The sequence below is a fragment of the Drosophila sechellia genome, chromosome X (assembly GCF_004382195.2).
Source record: "Drosophila sechellia strain sech25 chromosome X, ASM438219v1, whole genome shotgun sequence".
NCBI classification, from domain to species: Eukaryota; Metazoa; Arthropoda; class Insecta; order Diptera; family Drosophilidae; genus Drosophila; species Drosophila sechellia.
Genome location: NC_045954.1, coordinates 14,701,191 through 14,722,414, shown reverse-complemented (window position 1 = coordinate 14,722,414; position 21,224 = coordinate 14,701,191). Strand labels below are relative to the sequence as shown.

At 40.2% G+C, this 21,224-nt stretch overlaps 4 protein-coding genes across 8 annotated transcripts in view; 3 read left to right on the top strand and 1 right to left on the bottom strand.

Annotated features, from left to right (window-relative positions):
• LOC6619561 (flotillin-2) overlaps positions 1 to 21,224 on the bottom strand; it is a 123,228-nt gene that overhangs the window by 78,232 nt on the left and 23,772 nt on the right. The window lies entirely within an intron of this gene.
• On the top strand, positions 2,707 to 7,718 carry LOC116802270 (probable serine/threonine-protein kinase ndrD). Its single transcript, XM_032726189.1, has 2 exons — positions 2,707 to 3,258; positions 6,834 to 7,718. The coding sequence occupies exon 2, from the start codon at positions 6,858 to 6,860 to the stop codon at positions 7,695 to 7,697; it is 840 nt and encodes a 279-aa protein (XP_032582080.1). The 5' UTR covers positions 2,707 to 3,258; positions 6,834 to 6,857; the 3' UTR covers positions 7,698 to 7,718.
• Positions 7,696 to 9,988, top strand: LOC6619569 (glucose dehydrogenase [FAD, quinone]). Its single transcript, XM_032726180.1, has 2 exons — positions 7,696 to 7,827; positions 8,061 to 9,988. The coding sequence occupies exons 1-2, from the start codon at positions 7,711 to 7,713 to the stop codon at positions 9,783 to 9,785; spliced, it is 1,842 nt and encodes a 613-aa protein (XP_032582071.1). The 5' UTR covers positions 7,696 to 7,710; the 3' UTR covers positions 9,786 to 9,988.
• On the top strand, positions 14,221 to 21,098 carry LOC6619566 (glucose dehydrogenase [FAD, quinone]). Its single transcript, XM_032726177.1, has 2 exons — positions 14,221 to 14,398; positions 18,090 to 21,098. The coding sequence occupies exon 2, from the start codon at positions 18,539 to 18,541 to the stop codon at positions 20,648 to 20,650; it is 2,112 nt and encodes a 703-aa protein (XP_032582068.1). The 5' UTR covers positions 14,221 to 14,398; positions 18,090 to 18,538; the 3' UTR covers positions 20,651 to 21,098.

Here is a 21,224-nt window from a genome sequence, read left to right as displayed (position 1 = left end):
CCACTTCTAGTCAGAACATGACAGTAGAGAAATGCAATTAATTTAACAGGTAAAAAGTTAAATATACGTATGTATTATCTTAAATTTCAAATGGAGAATAGTTTCCCTAAAGGAACTCCTCAAAAATGATCAAATGATTGAAAACAGTTTAGTTCCGATTTTATTCGATTATGTAAGACATGTACTGCCAGCATATCAGTCCTCAGAAATGTGCAAGGAAGTGTTACGCAACCCGATAACCAATGCAGTTCCTCATTTTCCCCATCGGAACGTATATTTTCCAGCGGATCTAAGTAATTCGATGCGGTTAGGTGCGTTAATGCCAATGCCATAATACGATCATGATCACCCTTTGGCAAATTAATGGCATTTTAACAATTTCATTAACGATTTCGGTTACAGCCGATGATGATTGCAATTAGCCACACACATTAAAGGCGAGCAATCACAGAAGCTAACGGTGCGTAGAGGTATAATAAATAATTCCCAATTGAATAATGCATTTTGGCCGGCTAAAATCATTTGTTAACAAAATGCAGTACACAGCAAGGCGTTGTGTGCTTGGCTAATTGCAGCAGGCACTGCTTTTTGCCATAGATATCAGTGTTTTCTTCACTATTTTTTTTTTTTTTTATGTTGCACTTGGGTCGCGGAAGACGGCCATAAATCTGAGCCACATGCCCAACTAGATTTCATCTCCATGTGTGGAAGCACTGTGGGCCCAACATTAAGGCCCCGATTCCGAATTCAATTCCAATTGCAGCGCTCTCAAGTGCAACGCATAAATATTTATGCTGCAAAGCAATGACCGTCCAAAATTTTACAGTCATCTGAACGAAAATGAAAGTTGCCCGCAACCGGCGGCTTCTCAGGCCCCACGATCCCCTTTTCCTTTTCTGGCTGCTCCATTTCAAACCTCGCCACTTTTGCCCCCACGAAATGCGGCACTTGAAACAATTTATGGAGTATTTAGAATTTTCAACACAACCCCGCTTTTAAAACTTGGAAAAACGTACATAACTTAGGTAAAAAGCTTAACGAGGTATGACATTCCATATTTGGACCAATATTTCCAATGCTATCACTGTTTAATACCACTACCTACCACTTTTTTTCCAGTGCAATGTCAAGCTTAAAGTTGGCTTTTTAGCCTAACTTTTGGCCTGGTTGTCGGAAGCCGGCAACATGGAAAAATATATTTGCATTCGCAGCGGAACAACAAGCTGCGTCGCTCCGCTGGCGAAAATGGCTAAAAAAAATGCATCTTGCTCACCCCTCGCATTTATTCATTTCGGTCTTCGTGCTGTTTTTCCATACAGTTCAATGGAGGGGCAATTGCACCTTATAATGCCCCCAGAGGTCGCAGGTTTCACAGCGTGGTTCAACTCTTTGACTCGGCTAATGAATGAAGCTAATGTGAATGGATTTATTTCGAATGGGTTGTGGGTTTCCGCTGACAAGGCGGAATCGTCAGAGGGAAAACAAAGAAATATATCGTAGTAATAATCCAAAAGATTTTAAAAGTGATATTTTTGTTGAAAAATATATTGAAAATATATACTACTGAACGCTACTTTTATCTAGATAAGTACAAGCATATTACTTTCAAAAGGAAATAAATAAAAAGTTGGACAATAATATGATAAAAGAAACACGTGTAACTGAACTGAAACAGGTAAGCTATTACATGTAATATGTAAAAACGTATAACTGAATAATATGATAAGCTATTTTCAAGTGAATACTGTGATATCGCAATACTTCGATCTCATCCCCAGGGGCAAGTACTCCAAATAAATTCGGTATCGAGCACTTTTACCCTTCGCTTGCATTGGTTGTCAGATTAAATGGAATGGAGTACGAGTAAACAAACCGGAAATCTCCATCTCGGTGTCGATCTTTATGGCCTTGTTGCTATTGGGCCCCCAGTTAAGCGCTCAGCTTTTGAATTGGGAATCATGAATAATAAAACGGTAAGTCAATTGCCAGACTTGTAAATCGCTGGCGATGATCGCTGCGAGCAGTTTTGGCTCAGCCAAAGAAAGCCCCCAAAACTGGCCGACGACGTACTTCTCTTTTCCCAATGAATCGTCCTATCTCTTTCCTTATCCCCGTCCTTTTCTACCAAGTCCCGAAAAGCTTTTGCAATGGTAACACAAACGTTGAATGGAGCACGTAGCTCAATGACAAAGCCCGAAGACAGCCGATTCGAAGCCCCTAGAAATGGAAACGAAATCGAAAGTGCCGTCTTCTCATGGCGGCTCACTGGAAATAATTTGTAAGAAACTCTATGCCCAAATTATCTTATGAAAGTGGTAGGTTCGTACTAAAACTAATTATAAAGTCAGATAAAACGATATGAAATTATATCGCTACCAGGGAAAAACTAAGTAGAAAAAAATCTATATATGTTGGTAGACAAGGAAACATTGATTTCATATCCTATCTATATTTGAATACTGAACTCTTTAACTTTCTTTCAGTGTACCCATTTTGTAAGCAGCTTTACGGATATTTCTCCCTCTGTTTTCAACTCTCTCTGTCGGCCTGAAGCTCGGACTTTTGTTTGTGCTTCGACTTGGACTCTACGTATATTAGTTGTTGTTATCATTTGGGAGTGCGAGGGAAAAGCTTTCGAAGGCCACACGAAAAAGCTACTTCTTCATCATCTTGGCCGTCTTCAGCCAGGCAGTCGAATGTGGCCAAAAGCAAGACCTAAAAGCGAATTGCTCATTGAACAAGACGAGCTCGTGGCGTGCGTTTCGCAGTGAGCGGCAAAATATATATCTCAAATATATGTATATATATCGTATCAGGCAGTCGAATGTGGCCAAAAGCAAGACCTAAAAGCGAATTGCTCATTGAACAAGACGAGCTCGTGGCGTGCGTTTCGCAGTGAGCGGCAAAATATATATCTCAAATATATGTATATATATCGGTAGTGAAACAAAATCGCCGTGGACAATTATCACTTGAAGAAGAAATTACAGTGCAATAAATCGTACTTTGTCCCTTATTTTTTGTTTGTTAATTTTTTTTTTTTTTGCATTATCTGTTGCCGTTTTGAAAGATGAAAGACGGCAACAGCAGTCATGGTAATCGTGAGTGAAACAAAGGAAAGTGGCAGGCAGTCGCGTTCAGTTTGAAGCCGCCACACCACAGAAAAATATAAATAAATAATCCGTACTAACTTCGGAGCAACAGCAGCTACTGGAAAGCCAAAGCAGCGGCCACAAAAATAACAACAAAAAACCAGAGGCAAGTGTACTAAACTCAAGTGCAAGTACAATAAATACATACGAAAAGTCTTTAATATTAGTACGTTAAAAACAAACAAAGAACAAGCATAACTTAAATGTATTTGGAATCTCAAAGAAGACATTTAAGATATTTGTTTACATTTTGAGCTAGACAACAAAAATGCCGCAAAAATTCAAGATTTATCATCTGTCTCTTGCGCAAAAGATGCATTGATTTAGCGATTCTCTTGTAACTACACATCTAGTTAGTAATTGCATACAGCATAGTAAATACTAAATAAATATAAAAGCTACTTTTACAAGCTTTTTAAATACATTCGTTAATAAACACACAAATAAGCATTAACTCGTACATTAACACCTATTTGCATTCATCCAAGACAACATGCGCGCACATCAAGTGCGGTCATTTTCACTTTTATTTTTATGTAACAATACCGATTTCTGACCCTTTGGCAGAGATGGAAACCAAATGGGCGCCAAAAACGAAATAAATAAACATAGGTAAATAAATATTTCATAAAAAGAAGCGAATACTACTAGTAGCCAGATATTCTTATGTAAGACTCCTCCCAAACACGCCTTGCAGCTAAAATTGTTTATTTGTTTGCGGTCGATTCACACTTTCTACCGCCGCCGGTACTCCACCGATCTGTCCGATCCAACGATCCGGCGATCGGTATATCCACCTCCTCACACCTCTGTGCGAATTATTATCAATTTGTGCACGTCGCAGTCATAAAGAGGCAATCATGGAGCGCGTGTATCGCCACTGGCACTGTGTATGCATATGACTCGGGCAATTAAAAGCGCCAAGCAGGCCAGCAAGAAAGTGACACTGTAGAGCCAAAAGCTACATAACCATATGATTTGAATAGTCAAGTGAGAGAGGCGAAAATGGAACAGGACGCTAAGTTGGCCCAAATGCAAGTTTCAGTCAGTATGCATGCCAACTAAATTCTTAAAGAAAAACAAAGTGGAGTTCACTAGCCATTTTGAAAGCTTTTATTGAGAGCACAGAAAAATATAGAATACCATCATGAAATTTTTATTACAATTAATTTATGCAATTATAAAATAGAAAGCAAGAAAGTCAGAAAAGATAAAGTATGAAAATTGACAGATAATTTAAATAGCCATATATGTAGATCTATGAACATCTAAGAGAAGTTCAGTTTCAAATAGTTATTTATATGATAAAAGAAGTTCTATTAATGAAAATATATTTAAATTAAAATTATATGAAATAAGTCCTGAGTGCACGACTTTATGAAATTAAAACCACCAAGTAAACGTTTAAAAGTCAGTGAATACACCTTTCATGCTTTAGACTCTCAATAAATCACAGTCTCTTCCCCAACTTATAGTTAGTAATTATTTAATTTTCAGGTGTCACTTAGCAACTGCAGCGCACACAGCACGGAAATTAATTTTTCAATTGTTTTTTTCTACTATTTCTACGTTTCTCGTGTGTGCTTGTTGGCCAAGTTGGGCTTCTTTAATGTGTCACGGTACCATGACTCAGCCAACTGTCGAGAAAGCGTTCAGCTGGAGTAAAGTAGCTAAAATTACTTGCCACATTCGGACTAGATTTATGCGGCTATGCGACGACCCACAAAGGGCAGGGCACATAGAAAAAACAAACAAGCAAGCCAACAGAAATCCGTGAAAATGTCGTCAATTATGGGGCATAAAGTCTGGCCATAATTAAAAGCTGTCAAATCATAATTGGCAGGCAGTTGAGCACCAACAATAAAAAAAAAATAAGCCAAAAATTGCGGCCAGTTGCTAACAATGTGTGAATTGCATAATGACGACCTGAACCAACGAAATAAATGGATGAATCGACATCAATGTGATGTAAAAATGCCCGAGAAAACCTGGCCCAGTATTGCGTCAAACAGAAAAAAATAGACATACATGCGTATATATCTTGGAGGGTTTTCCTTTGTCACTCCGCCCAAGGGCGTTGCATAAATTAGCGGGCAGTGTTGCGTCTGCCTTTAACGGGGATTTGAGTTAATGAATTTTTCAGATTTTGGATTTAATTTCTGCCGTCTGCCGCTGATGATGTTTGTTTTTCAGTTTTTTAGTGTTGTTAGTTACATGGCAACCGTCGAGCCGTTTAAATCGCTGGAGCGAAATTGCCTGGCAAAAATCGTTATATATACACATATATCTCAATTTAGCTAATAGCATTTTGCGCGGCTAAAAATAGACAACTATTTTCGGTGCAGTTAATTAATCGAGAGCAGTTCCAGTTACATTTCTTTTTCAGTGTTGTGACAGAGGTACCAAAAAAAAAACCAGAAAACATGAAAAAAAAAAGGGAAAAATAAAATAAATATTACATACAATAGTGATTACATGAAATACGAGTACCGTATGTAGGAAGCTCGATGTCGCTTGGCTTTCACTGCGATCGCTTTAAATCGAGAGCGCAGGGGGAAAACTGGAAAAACCACAGAAAACACAACAACAACAGGAGCTGGACGGCAATTAATGCCCCGATGCCGCCAATGGACAAACAAAATAACGAAATTGCATTTTACAGGCTAAGACATTGAGACATTCGAGACTCTCGAGAGACAAGAGACAAAAAAATCAAGAGTCGAGGATTTTTTTCTTGCTGTTTGCTTTTTCCGCCTGTCAAACGGCATTGAACTTGAAAAACCAGCGAGAGAAAGAAAAATAGAGAAATATACATAGCCGCGGAAAGACAATACCATATAATACTATATACAAATAAGAAAATGAAAGAAATGGCTATCTAATGAGATGCAGCTGACATCATTTGAATATTTATATTTTTAAATTCAATTTCAATGCGGTTTGATAACGTTTTATTTTCGTTGCTTGCGAAAAATGTAAACAAGTTCGTTGCCTAAGTCTTTTGTTTGACTGCGCGTGTGACAGCGCCATCTGTTGGTTAACGATTGCCAAACTGGAGGCTTTGGAATATATACACGAATTTTGGATATATTGCGGCTTCCGCTAGACAATAATGCTTGCATGTTGCTGATTTTCGAGCGAGTTTCTGTTTCGTTTTTGTTTTTGCCTGCCAAGTCATGCAACAATGGCAACCATGTTAACAAGAAATCCGAAAAAAGCCACTACAATGCTCATCAGTTACCCATCAACCATAAATGGACGAATGATAGCGAGGCTCCCACGCTTTTGATTGTCGTTATCTGGAAATGGTCGAAAGCTGGTTGCTCCATCAATGGATTAGGGTGGGAAATATTGTGATGTTGCCAGACAAACCGAAATAATGATTGCAATCAAATCAATCACAATGGGGTTATAAATTGTGGTTGCTTGAATTATATTTTCTTTGAAAATTAATAAAGAGACGGTTTATGTAATAGGCATTGCAACATTTTTCAGTTCTTGTTTAAAAAAAAAAACTAGCAGAAAAGTAAAATGAAATTATATTCAGCAATACAGTATACCAAAGTAATTTAAATAAAGTTACTTTATAACATCATTACTATATATTATTCGTATGTTAAGTTTTTTTATCACTTTTTTAACAAGTAATTAAGTGACTTAAGTTTACTTTTATCATTGCAGTTCTGTTCATATTTCTGTCAAAATATGGGCCAAGAGATATCGCAACAGCAAAATCAGCAACACCAACAACACCAGCAGCACCAACAACAACAACTACCCCACCACAAACGACAACCACAGCGAAAAAGCTTCAGCGGCATTAGCACCACCAATCAGCCGATTTACACGCCCACAAGTCACCTATCCACCAGCTCCTCCTCCACCAACACCAACGATTATAGCCACAATAATACCAGCAATAATAATAATCAGAACTACCGATTGCGTCATAAGTACAACTTAAGCAAGCAAACCTACGAAAGGAGCACGATAGCAGCGAGTGCAGCAAGTACAAGTCAATCCGATACGGATTCGCATTACGCCAAACTAAATCTGCAGAGGAGCAGTTCGCAGAGTTCGGATAGCGGCATCTACAACTCATCCTGTCACTGCAGTTCCATATCCTCGATATCGGCCGTCAGCAGCAGTGCGAGCAGCAGTCGCAGCAGCAGCAGCTCTAGTCGCGGTTGTCCCAGTTCTCTGGTGTCCAGCAAATCGAACCGCTCGTTGGACAAGCAGAAACACTACCTAAGCCATCACCTGTACATCAAGTCCTATCTGGACATCTTGGAGGAGGACGAGCGGGCACGGGCTCACTTCAAATCCGCTCGTCCGGGCGGCATTCGCAACTACACACCCAAGATCTTGGCCAGCGGGGAATCGAGCTTATCGGGCAACTCCAGCACCAACACAGCTCTATCATCCAGTGCTCCAGCTCATTGCTACGGACCGGGAAAGAGAACAACAGTCGGTGGAACAGGCGGATCAGTTGGAGCAGCAGGAGCATCAGGAACAGGAGCACAGGGAACGGATCCGTGGATTTGACAATTACTGAAACATGGCGTTTGGCACAATGACGTCTTTGCTTGGCATGATCCCGCTGCTGGCGATCGGAATGAATTTCTATCGGTATCAAAGCGTAGATCCCGAGAACAAGGTCCAGGAGCCAACCGTCGTAAGTTGAATGTTCCAAAATATGACAATTATTATTTAACATCGTAAGCTTTAAAATATTAAAATTTAGTTATGGGTATCTATTCCACTAACTGTTTACCATATGGGTAACTGAGCTTTATCCTAATGGGTAAATCCTAATTGCTTGATCTCTGTGGGTATTTAAAGTATCTTTTGCATACGCTTTCAAGCAAAAAGAATAAATATATTCAATTAACTTCCCATTTCTTTTAGATACGTCGTCAGTATGATTTCGTGGTGATTGGCGGCGGATCCGCTGGAGCTGTGGTGGCGAATCGCCTGAGTGAGGTGCGCAACTGGACTGTTCTGCTACTCGAAGCCGGCGGCGATGAAACGGAGATCTCGGACGTGCCAGCTCTGGCAGGCTATCTTCAGCTGACTGAGTTGGACTGGAAGTACCAGACTACGCCGTCATCCACCCGTCAGTATTGTCAGGCGATGAAGGGCGATCGCTGTTTTTGGCCAAGAGGAAAAGTCCTAGGCGGAAGTTCTGTTTTAAATGCCATGGTCTATGTTCGTGGCTCCAAGAACGACTACAATCATTGGGCATCGTTGGGTAATCCGGGTTGGGACTACGACAGCATGCTCAAGTACTTCCTGAAATCGGAAGATGTACGAAATCCCTATTTGGCCAAGACACCATACCATGAAACAGGTGGATACCTGACGGTTCAGGAGGCTCCATGGCGTACACCACTTTCGATAGCCTTTCTCCAAGCTGGCATGGAGATGGGCTATGAGAACCGGGACATTAATGGAGCCCAACAGACGGGCTTTATGCTTACGCAGAGCACGATTCGCCGCGGTGCTAGATGCTCCACGGGCAAGGCCTTCATCCGCCCAGTGCGACAGCGTAAGAATTTCGATGTCCTGCTCCATGCGGAGGCCACCAGGATCCTGTTCGATAAGCAGAAGCGAGCCATTGGCGTGGAGTACACGAGGGGTGGCCGCAAGAATGTGGTTTTCGTGAGAAGAGAAGTGATTGCGAGTGCTGGAGCTCTGAATACTCCTAAATTACTGATGCTTTCCGGAGTCGGTCCCTCTGAGCATCTGCAGGAGCACAATATCCCTGTTATTTCGGATCTCCCAGTGGGCAACAATATGCAGGATCATGTGGGTCTGGGTGGACTCACCTTCGTGGTGGATGCTCCACTGACCGTCACCCGCAATCGTTTTCAAACCATTCCAGTTTCTATGGAATATATACTAAGGGAACGTGGTCCGATGACATTCTCGGGCGTGGAAGGTGTGGCCTTTCTGAACACCAAGTACCAAGATCCCTCGGTAGACTGGCCCGATGTCCAATTTCATTTTTGTCCCAGTTCCATTAACTCCGATGGTGGTGAGCAGATAAGGAAGATACTGAATCTGCGAGATGGTTTCTACAACACCGTGTACAAACCACTGCAGCACAGTGAAACCTGGTCGATACTGCCCCTGTTGCTGAGACCCAAGAGCACGGGATGGGTGCGCCTGAATTCGAGGAATCCGCAGCATCAGCCCAAGATCATACCAAACTACTTTGCCCACCAGGAGGACATCGATGTGCTGGTCGAGGGCATCAAGTTGGCTATCAATGTCTCGAATACCCAGGCATTCCAGCGTTTCGGCTCCAGATTGCATAATATACCGCTGCCAGGCTGCAGACATTTGCCATTCCAGTCGAATGAATACTGGGCCTGTTGCATCAAGGAGTTTACGTTCACCATCTATCATCCCGCCGGCACATGCCGCATGGGACCCAGCTGGGATGTTACGGCCGTGGTGGATCCGAGATTACGGGTCTATGGGGTATCTGGAGTTCGAGTGGTGGACGCCAGCATTATGCCAACGATCGTGAATGGGAATCCCAATGCTCCGGTCATCGCAATTGGCGAAAAGGCCTCTGATTTGATCAAAGAAGATTGGGGCGCCAGGCGGGCGCACACTTCCACTTAGTTAAGAAGTTGTCTATCGCTAATTTATGTTTCAACTAGTCAAATGTGGATTAACTGATGTAATATTATCGCTATGTGTTTTTGTTTTATCAAATTCCTCGTTTTGTTCACTGTTAAATTTATGCTTAGTTATTTGGATAAGTTTAGTGTACAAAGTCCCACAAAACTGTTTTTTTTTATTACTTTATCAAGCATTTTATTAAATATTTATGTACCTATTTATGAAAAAAAAATCGTTTTTTACTCTGATTACTTGTTTATTTAATTTGACACGTATATGTCGGCTATTGGCGGGGACTTTAAAATGGATCTTCTTGTTTTATTTAAAACACCAATAAATTAGCTATTTGAATTGATGATTTTTGTTTTTCAATTGAGTTGAGTTGTTGACTCTGTTCGTATATATTAATGGAACTATATTCTAACTATTCACCAATGTTTGCTTTGTCTGATGTAAGTTTTCTGGATAAATATATTATATATTATTATATTATTAGGATTTACTAAATTTGTTGTTGTCAAATACATTTTATCTACATGAAGCCCCATGTAATCAAAGAATTCTCAGACTCTCATGTAATCTTACATGACAACTGTCATTCATTTGATTGTTATTTAAGCCAAAAGAATTGATAAACAAAATGGTAGAATGATAATTTTAAGTAGTAAAACTAATACTCGTATACCACAAAATTTAAAATTTAAGGAAAATTAATATCTTAATTATTGTATGTTTATTTTGGATTAAGTCGTTTGCAGTGCACTTAGCATGTACATGAACCGTGGTCAATCGTTACCTAAGACTTCAACCGCAGAGAAAGTGAAGTCACGAAGTTTATAATTTGTATTCAATTTTTCAATTTGCCTTAAGTGCTGGGCGTTTTTTTTTTCGCACGCCCCTTTTGGCCAGCTTTTTGGGCTGCCCACTCTTCCGCTTAACGAAAGCCAAATGTCAAAAATTGCCACTATGATTGAAAAATGCCCCCGCGAAGGCCCCTTGAAATGTATAAACTCTATGCATTTTTAATATGCTGATGATGGTTTCCGTAATCCCCCCGCCTCATTTCTTTTGGCCGTGGGCGTGGCTTTTGATAGTCAGGCTTCCGTGTTACCATCTAAATGAGAAAAAAATATACCGTTTCGCTTTCGAGCGTTCAAGTGTGCCAAGGTTATACAAATTTGTTGACCACATAGCCAGCTTTTCGGCACGTTTTATTTCGTAGGTGTCAGTTGATAGTTTGGGCAATGCCCTGTCGACAATTATCGACTGCCAGCGAAAAGCCGGACAATTGCGAATTTCGCATGCAACTTCTAGGGAAGCCCAGTACCACACACCACCCCTCCTCCAGTAATATTATTGCAAAAATAAATAACAACAAAGAGCAACACAGCAATAAATGAAACCGAGTCTATAAACCACCCAAGGCGATGCCCAGACTTCTTATATAAGGCCCTCTTTCGGGGTTACGGTATGGTATGGTATGGTATGATACGGTATACAGTGGGAAATAACTAATAAATGAATGCAAACAAAGTTTCGGGCAAATATTTGGTTTGATTTTAACGAAACGACAAGTCATTGCGACCGCATACTAATGGAAAGTGTTATGCCAAAGATGAAGATGATGAAGATGAGCGGGGAAACGGAATGATGACACTCTATATATAATAAATATACATAGAGCAGGGGCAGCTAAGATCGGCGGACGTGCGCTGAATATCTGTGTCTGTGGTCAGTGAAACACAGAAATTGGGTCATTAAACCGCCGAAAGTTCGATCGATGAGACCATCTTGAAAATGAGCCGGCTGCGAAGGCTGATGATATAGGAAATGCACACAAAATTGAGTGATGGGTGTAAAGATTCAATAGGCTATTCAAATATTATATAATATCTATAAAAATATCTATAAATATATCTATAAATATATCTATAAATAAATCTATAAATATATCTATAAATATATCTATAAATATATCTATAAATATATCTACAAACATATCTATAAATATATCTATAAACATATATATAATAAAGTATTGATGCAAATACCTCACAATTAAATGAAGCTAATAATATGTCACACTATCAAGAGGTTATAAAACAAAAAGCCAAACCTTTTATAATTAAACGAAAGATTTTATCCATCTTTTATCCTCAGTATTTGTTGCAACACATACAAATGAAATGAAATGAATCATTTGAGGAACTCATTGGTAACCATGCGTATCTCATCAGTGCACGTATGCATTGAATGGAAATTAATCATAATGCATTTCAAGGGGAGTTCGCATTCGTTTGTAGACCTATTTCACCCATTTTTCCGTATAATCTATTTTCTTCTTTTTTCTCCCACATCGTAATCATCATCCCCTTTAGCTCATAGTGCAAACAGAGATACGTAATGTCGAACACACGCGACAAATCGCACAAGAAAACGAAAGAAGCGAATGAATCCAAGACTGGTTGAGGTTTATTTTTTTGTATTTCATTTTTTTTTTTTTTGTTTTTTTTTGGGCGGGAAGAGGCTTGTGGAGCTACGGGAGGGATTGAATAATCTTTGGTTAATTTCGGTCAATTATGCCGTGCCTCAAGTCCGCCATCGAAGTTGCAATTGCAGCGGAGCCAAACTGAAAGACCGAAAAACCAAAACCAAAAGCGAAGCCAACCAAACCGAACTGAACTGAATAAACCGTACAGATCCGAACCCGAAATCGTTCAAGGCATATAATTTCAATTGCAAACTGGAAAGAGCGGGCTGGAGGTGGAGGGGTGGAGCACTCGGAGGAGCATTGTCAAAAAATATCAAGTATCCGCCGCTTATGTCATAGATGGGGCAAGGTGTTAGGTGCCGCGCCTCACGTAGGCAATCAAAAACCAAATCAAAGCCAACAAAATACATATACCCGCGCTGCTTGCTATCCAGCTAACGAGGCTGAATCCCAAGTTGTTGCCCTTTTAATACGAGCTCCGATTTGTTGGCAAAAGCCTTTCGCCAGATGGTGCACTTCAATTTGGCCCACCCTCCTTTTTGGCTTTAAGGAGTTTACGGATGAGGGAAAGTTTTCATACTCTTGAAGAAGGTAAGTCCTAATAGAAAGATTATTAAGTTAAGCATACGTATAAAATGTAAATGTTACTAGACTTTTTAATATACAAAATTGTACATCTTTTCTCTAGATATTACAGTGAAATAAAGTAATAAATATTTTCAAGAAATGTGCTTTGTTTAGGTTAATTAAAAATATTGCAAAAAAAAAACCCGCTCCACTTCTAAGTATATTTTTTAAAACCTTACTTTGCAGTGTCATATTTTCAAGACTTTTTAATGGTCACTTTTCCAATACGCCCCTTTCCCCATTGAGTTGCATTTTTTGTTGCGGGCGTTGCTATTTAAAATCGCCACATTCCTCCTTGCCCATGGCCCCTCTTTATAAATAAGGTATACGACATACATATATCCCTCTTCCCTGGGCACTAATTGCACTTTAACACCCAACGCTCAGCAGCCAACAGAAACGGCGAGCTGAGAAACGAGGCGAAATGGGAAAAAGACAGCAGTGAAATATTTCAACAGCTTACCTAAATCATGTTGTTGCTCTTTACCATAGCTGTGCTGTTTTTGTTTTTAACTTTTTTTGGCTCATGATTACATAAATTATACCCGTTGACAAAACACAGCCCCAGCCAGGTTGTCCCAGGCAATTGCCAAAGGAAAAAATCAAAAACAAAAATAAAAAAAAAACAAAACCCAAAACAGAAACACAGAAAAAACACACAGATTTTTCTCAGCCATGTTTATGGGTTAATAACTTCATTTGACAATTTTTCGCTTTAGGTTTGCCACTTTTTTGCTGAGTTCGGCATGCGAGGAATGCGGTCATTCAAGCGAAGAGAACTTCCAGTTGGGAAATACCTCTCCAGAAATATAAAAAACTCTATAATCAAGGGGACATTTATTTCGTTCATGTTAAGAAAGGTATTTCTAAAATTTATCGAAAAAAAACCACAAACATACATAGTATATTTTCATTAAAAAAATTCATTTATAATAGGCTGAATATAGAAATACTTGCGATATATATTTTTTATGTCTAAAACTTGTCTATGAAAAGAAATACTTTACTTTTGTAGTCATATAATATTTTAAAATATACTCTTTGTAAATTATTTCAACCACCCAACCGATTTTTTATTGTCTGCGTTTGAAATCGGTGACCCTATTATTTTTTCGTCTATTTAGACCCAATTACCACTTCACTGTTCTTCCTCTTCCTCTCGGCGATTTGACCTTCTTCCTCTTCGTTTGCAGTTCGTACCGTTATCAGAGCTTCAAACTTGTTGGCCATCCAACGTGTTCGATGTGCCAATAATATGCAACATCTGTGGCGTTGGCTTTTCGGAATTTCGCTGCAAACGGATCGTTCAGTTGACTACGTGCAACGCAGCCGCGCAGACGCAGTCAGCGGTTTGAAAATCCGGCCTAAATAATCCATATATGCATACATATATGTACATATTTTGAAAACATCATCAAATTCAACCAATCCAAAGGATCCCGTGATTTGTGATCGATGTGCCAAAGTGCCAGGCTACGTGGGCTGAGAATCGCAAGTAAGCCAGTGTAGAAAAGTGAAGTGAATCGAACGGTTAAAACACCTGTTGCCGGTTTACAAAATTTCGAAAGAAAAATATAATATATATATTTAATTAATGGGTGCAAAGCGCTTCGAAATGAAAAGCACTCAAGTGCATAGTTTTGTTTTTTGTTTGCTTTTTTTTCATTTGCACAATCCACCCACAAAAACCCACATTAAACCATGAAATACATTCGATAAAACAAATAACGAAAAAAAAATAAAGGAAAACATTAACAATAAAGAAAGAGCGGCTTTGATAAGTAGGCTATATGTTGAACACTAACGTTTGTTGGGCGATTGTCATTGTTTTTCATGCTGCTGCTGTAACTCTTTCTTCTTTTCTTTTTTTTTGTTTGTTAGTTTTTTTTCCTTTTTTTTCAACGCTAAAGACAATAGAAAGATTTGTCTTTGCAACATCAACAGCATTTGTTTCTCTATGAACATTAGGCTCTCGTGGAGACACAAAGAAATTTGCATTTACATCAACCAAAATGGCTAAAAGAAATGAGAAGTGGGCGACGTCGGCCACGCCCATTTCGCATAACTTTAGCGCAGCAGCAACAATGCGCAGTAGCAACATCTTCGATAACAGCAGCAACATTTTAGTTGATGCCTTCAGTCTGACACTGATGGCTTTTCGCCAGCAGGCATTTAGATAAAGGAGGCTTTTAAATGGAAGCCACTTGATTAAAAATGGCAATCAAAAATCATTGAAGCGGTTTGTGTCATAAAAAATGCATTTAGTTATACTCTTCAAAGATGAATTTGCTGTCGATAAACTAATTCAACTTGGTTAGCTTATAAAAGCATTTAAGTACTTTCGAAAATGCAACAAGTATTTCCATTAAATATATATGTTAAATATTCATTTTTTTTGTGTGCAGTTTGGCTATTGCGACTCAAAAGCCTTAGCTAAAATGTGTAATTTATCGTTATTTGCAACTAAATAGCCAAATTTCCAATATCTTCCTTCCAGTAGTCGTAAACATCCCTGTTTTATTCGATTTGTTGCCTTAATGGCCAGTGCATAGTTTTAATTAACAATTGGCACGCACTAGCAATAGTACACTGCTAAAAATCATTATATTTTTAGCTGAAACTACATATTCTCTCGGTTAATTTATAATGTATATTACTTTCTGTGCACCAATAGTTTGTGGCGCGCATTTGTCTGGGTGTTGTTGCAGCTAAATGAAATTTGCCGCTAGGTTATTAAAACATTTTACTTTAGCCATGAGTATTATAATTAATTAATTGCACTATTTGAATACCGTTAGATGGACATTCGGGTGGCTGTTGCCTGCGTCCAAAATCAAGTCAATGACACAATGACATGCCCACCAACAAAAAGCTGAAGAATCCAGCCGGCAAATGAGTGTGGCACCTGGCGGCCAAGGTGACTGACATCAAATGACATAAAATGACGCCAAATGACACCAACTGACATTGTAATCATGAACCCAAGCAACTGTATAGCAATGTCGAGTGGCAAAACAACCAGAAACTGAGTGAGTGAGTGACTGACTGACTGGTTTCTTGTGTTTGTTTACACAAAATTAGCGCACAAAATCGGCAAGCAAATCACTTAATTGTCCCAATCATCAAATGATAAAGTGGTTAAGTGCGTGGGTGCTAAAAACAGTGGGGCATAAAAAACTCTGAAGTAGGGGTAGTGATCGGTGATCATGGCCTTCAGCTGGACAGGAAGTCTAATCGGTTTACAACGACCACAGATTGGGAATATAATAATCCACGCACAGCTGAGCGCAAGATATTAGATATTTGGCTTTAAATGTGGGCATTTACCCCTAAAACTTGTGTATAAAATAATAATAAATCAATACGCTCTATATAAACATAAATAATTCATAAATATACATTAAAATTGATTGGCAAATGGATTATGTTAAAACTTAATTATATTTGAAGACTTTCAAATATATTTACACCAAGTAAAAATTACAATAGCAACCTAATGAATAAGAGATCTTAATCAATATTCCAAAGACATTATTAGTTTTAACCCACAAAAATATTCAAAATAGGTCAGCAACTGTTTTGAGTAACATTTTTACTATTATTTTGAAGACAGCTGTTGATGTAGATTTTTGGCTCGGGCCTAAATACAACGTGATTTTTTCCTTCACCGTAATGACGCATGTCAATAGCAGTTAGGAGTGAGGTGTTGAGTGGCGGGGAGTGGGGTGGTGGTGGGGGGATGATAACTCCGGGCCGGGCCAACAGGTTTACCTGGTCCCGGAGCCGCAAAAGTAAACTTGTTTGCTGTCGCTGCTGACCCAATTTCGTGCCACTTTTTTTTCGACATTTTTACAACACAACTGCCCCGCGGAGGTTTTTCGCACAAAAAACCCAAACAAATCTCTGAAAAAACGAACCCTAAGAAAAGCTGTCTGTCGAAGAAATGTAGCCGCAGCTTCCACTTTTCAACTCCTCAGATACTGTATCTGAATCCGAATCCGTATGTGCATCTGCGGCAAGAAAGGTTCGCTTTGATAGCAACCTGTGTTGGTTATTTTTTACATTTTTTTTTACTGGTCTGGCCTTTCACTTGGTCGCCGGAAGATCGGGTTTTGCGTTTGGTAATTGAAGTGATAAGAAATCGACATTGAAATTGATTATTTTTGATTGAATTCTCACCCAGCACTCACACAAAAAAGTCACCCCCTTCTCAAATCAAGAAAATGAAAAAAAAGGAACCCCTCACTTATTTGTAAACTGGATAGACAGGCGTTAAATGCCGTTGGACATTTCAACACCCGCTCGATAAGAACTCAACATACAACCATGTGTCAAGAGATCCCTCGCACAAACACACAAAAAATAAAAAAAGCTATTGAGTTTCGATCTGGGCTTAAGCCCGGCTCAGCTCAAAACTACAAACTGCTCGCAAAACAATCGAAATGAAACGATACCCATTTCGTATGTCTTTTGCCCAATCGAGCACGCCAATGACGAATACACCAAAAAAGATTCAAAAATAAAAAACTAGAGGTCCAACTATTACGTCATTGGATCGTACAACAACCAACATAATATTGTTGTAATCCGAAAACCGAAAAAACGGCCGACGAATTTGAAAGACAAACAGACAGAAAGGTGGTTGCATTAACGTGGCTAACATAATAAACCGAAAATGTAAAATGCCGCTAACAATTCCCCCTTTGTCGCTATTGGCCGCAATATATCGTCAAGGTCGTCGCCGTGTTGGTCGGGAAATATTATGGAGCTAGTGGAAGTGGTGGGTCTTGGATTAGTGCAATACAAACACAACTGTTGCAACCGCGAATGCATTCAATTGGGCAGTTAGATTAGGCAAATCAGCTCGAAATTGGTAAATTATTTAGATTTTCAACAGCCAGAACACGCAAGAATGTTTTGCAAACGATAATGGCGCTTCTTTGGTTGGCTAAACCTACGAAATGTGGGTTGATTATATTAGATAATTGGTAGAGTTGCAGAAAACCAAGGTTTCGTAACTTTAGACGTGAGAGCAGCGAAAATGCTTTAGGTCCGACATTCATAAAGTTACCAAAGTTAGCACTAACATTCTATATTCAAACTATCCAAAATAACATAATTAGAAATTAAATTCCGCTAAAAATATGCAAAATAAGTATATTAAAAAATGATTTCTTATCTTTCAGTTGGCCTACGAAGAGCACAAGGATAGCACAACAAGGATAAGGAAAGGACATTCAATATAAATATAAATAATTACTTTAAAGGCAAGGAAGCAAAGGATTCTCTACAACAGTGTTGTGAACAAGTTGAAAAGCAGAGATTCTTGTTCAAAGAACCACACATTTAATGGTTAAAAAGCTATAAAGAACGCACTTCTTATAACGTATATAGAAAATCGGGAAAGCACAAAAGCACTGGAGCAAAGCAGCATTGAAACTGAGCAGCTTACTGAAAATCGGGACATATCAGAGCCCCGCCATGCACAAAAGAAAGAAACCCTAGACTTTAGAGAGTGGAAAGAAGCAGATAGCATCGCCAACACTAAACCAAGAAAGTAGTGGTTATATACCTGAAACTGGCTTAAACTAAGGATAATCCCACAGAGAACTTAAGTAGACATCCGTCCGTCAACATGGTGCTCAATCTGCTGTTCATAACCACTGTGATCAAGTCCACATTTGGCGTGGTGACCACGGGACTCTGGCTAATCCCACTGATGCTGGCCGCCATCACATACTATCGCTATGATGCCGTGGATCCCGAGTCGAGGCCCCTAGATCAACTGAATCTGTATCCAGAGTACGATTTCATAGTGGTGGGCAGTGGTTCGGCCGGAGCTGTGGTCGCGAATCGGTTGAGCGAGGTGAGGAAATGGAAAGTACTGCTGATCGAAGCCGGTCCAGATGAAAACGAGATCTCTGATGTACCATCGCTGGCGGCCTATTTGCAATTGAGCAAACTGGATTGGGCCTACAAGACGGAGCCCTCGACCAAGGCGTGTTTGGGAATGCAGAACAATCGTTGCAATTGGCCAAGAGGACGAGTTTTGGGCGGCAGTTCGGTGCTCAACTATATGCTCTATGTGCGTGGCAATCGCCATGATTACGATCACTGGGCATCGTTGGGCAATCCAGGCTGGGATTACGACCATGTGCTGCGTTACTTCAAGAAATCGGAGGATAATCGTAATCCCTATTTGGCCAACAACAAGTATCATGGTCGCGGAGGTCTGCTAACGGTTCAGGAATCACCGTGGCATTCCCCTTTGGTTGCCGCCTTTGTGGAGGCCGGCACTCAGTTGGGCTATGATAATCGTGACATTAATGGCGCCAAACAGGCGGGCTTTATGATTGCCCAAGGAACGATACGTCGTGGTTCGAGATGTTCCACCGCCAAGGCATTTCTGCGACCCATACGTGCGCGAAAGAATTTTCATCTGTCGATGAACTCCCATGTGACCAGGATCATCATCGAACCGGGAACCATGAGGGCACAGGCCGTGGAGTTCGTGAAACATGGCAAAGTGTATAGGATAGCGGCCAGGAGGGAGGTTATCCTCTCAGCTGGTGCCATCAATACACCGCAGCTAATGATGCTATCTGGATTGGGACCACGAAAACATCTGGAAAAGCATGGCATTCGAGTGTTGCAAGATCTGCCCGTTGGCGAGAATATGCAGGATCATGTGGGAATGGGCGGACTCACTTTTCTGGTGGATAAGCCCGTGGCTATTGTCCAGGATCGTTTCAATCCCACAGCCGTCACCTTTCAGTATGTGTTGCGTGAACGAGGACCGATGACCACATTGGGTGGAGTCGAGGGTCTGGCCTTTGTGCACACACCATACTCAAACCGCAGTCTCGACTGGCCGGATATTCAATTTCATATGGCACCGGCTTCCATTAACTCAGATAATGGAGCCAGAGTAAAGAAGGTGTTGGGCCTGAAGGAATCTGTGTACCAAGAGGTTTACCATCCAATAGCCAACAAGGATAGTTGGACGATAATGCCGCTGCTTTTGAGACCAAGATCGCGGGGATCTGTTAAGTTACGATCGGCGAATCCCTTTCACTATCCCCTCATCAATGCCAACTACTTTGACGATCCCTTGGATGCCAAAACTTTGGTGGAAGGAGCCAAGATAGCTCTTCGCGTAGCTGAGGCCCAGGTTTTCAAGCAGTTTGGATCGAGACTGTGGCGCAAGCCGCTGCCCAATTGCAAACAGCACAAATTCCTATCCGATGCCTATTTGGAGTGCCATGTGCGCACCATTTCGATGACCATTTACCATCCATGTGGCACTGCGAAGATGGGACCCGCCTGGGATCCCGAGGCTGTGGTGGATCCACGCTTGAGGGTTTATGGAGTTCGCGGTCTCAGGGTGATTGATGCCAGCATAATGCCAACGATTAGTAGTGGGAATACCAATGCACCGGTTATAATGATAGCCGAAAAGGGCGCAGATCTCATCAAGGAAGATTGGCTAACAAATCCCGAGTACAAAGTGAAGCGGCAGGCAAATAGAGTTAGAGATCCAGAGCCAGCTGGTAGTAACATTCAGGGCATCATAACATTGCCCACCAATATCAGTCAAAGCGACAGCAGCAACATCAGTGACAGGAGCAACATGGAGATCAACTTCAGCAACAGCAGTCACATCAGCAACATCAATTTCAGCAGCAGCAGCAACAGCAGCAACATTGAAAGCAGCAGCAACTTCACACTCAACTATGCGGATAGTTAGTGACTTCAAGATGAAGAATGTAGAGCTCTAGTTAGCTCCAGATTTTGTGCTCAGGGCTCCATAGCTTTAACCACTCACATAAAGTGTGTTTACAACGAGAAAACAACACAAATTGTTTGCCATTGCTAAAGTTACATGCTGAGACATAAACGCTTTGAGTTCGTTGATAACTCAAGTGAAACCAGAATGTGATCCAAAAATTCACCGAACATTCTTTACCTAAAGTCTAAACTGGAACCAGAAGCTATCTTATTTATGGAAACAACCATACCATCTTGAACAAAAGTTATTTACTACTGTAGTTCATTATCATTCGATGGTCATCTTGTAATGATCATAAACACTTTACTGCGAAACCAGAAGTTCAAAGCAGCTAAAAATGGTCGCTTCTTCCTTGTGAAACCATTTAAAAATGCTACTCATAAAAGGTTTATATCTGAGAATCATATTACAATGTCGTTTGTCTTTTATCTAGATAATCCAAAAAGTGTTATATTCTAAACCAACTTCTACAAATGATAAGGCTATTTGTTACTAGCTGCTGGAATCATCAATATAAACAGAAAGAGATTCG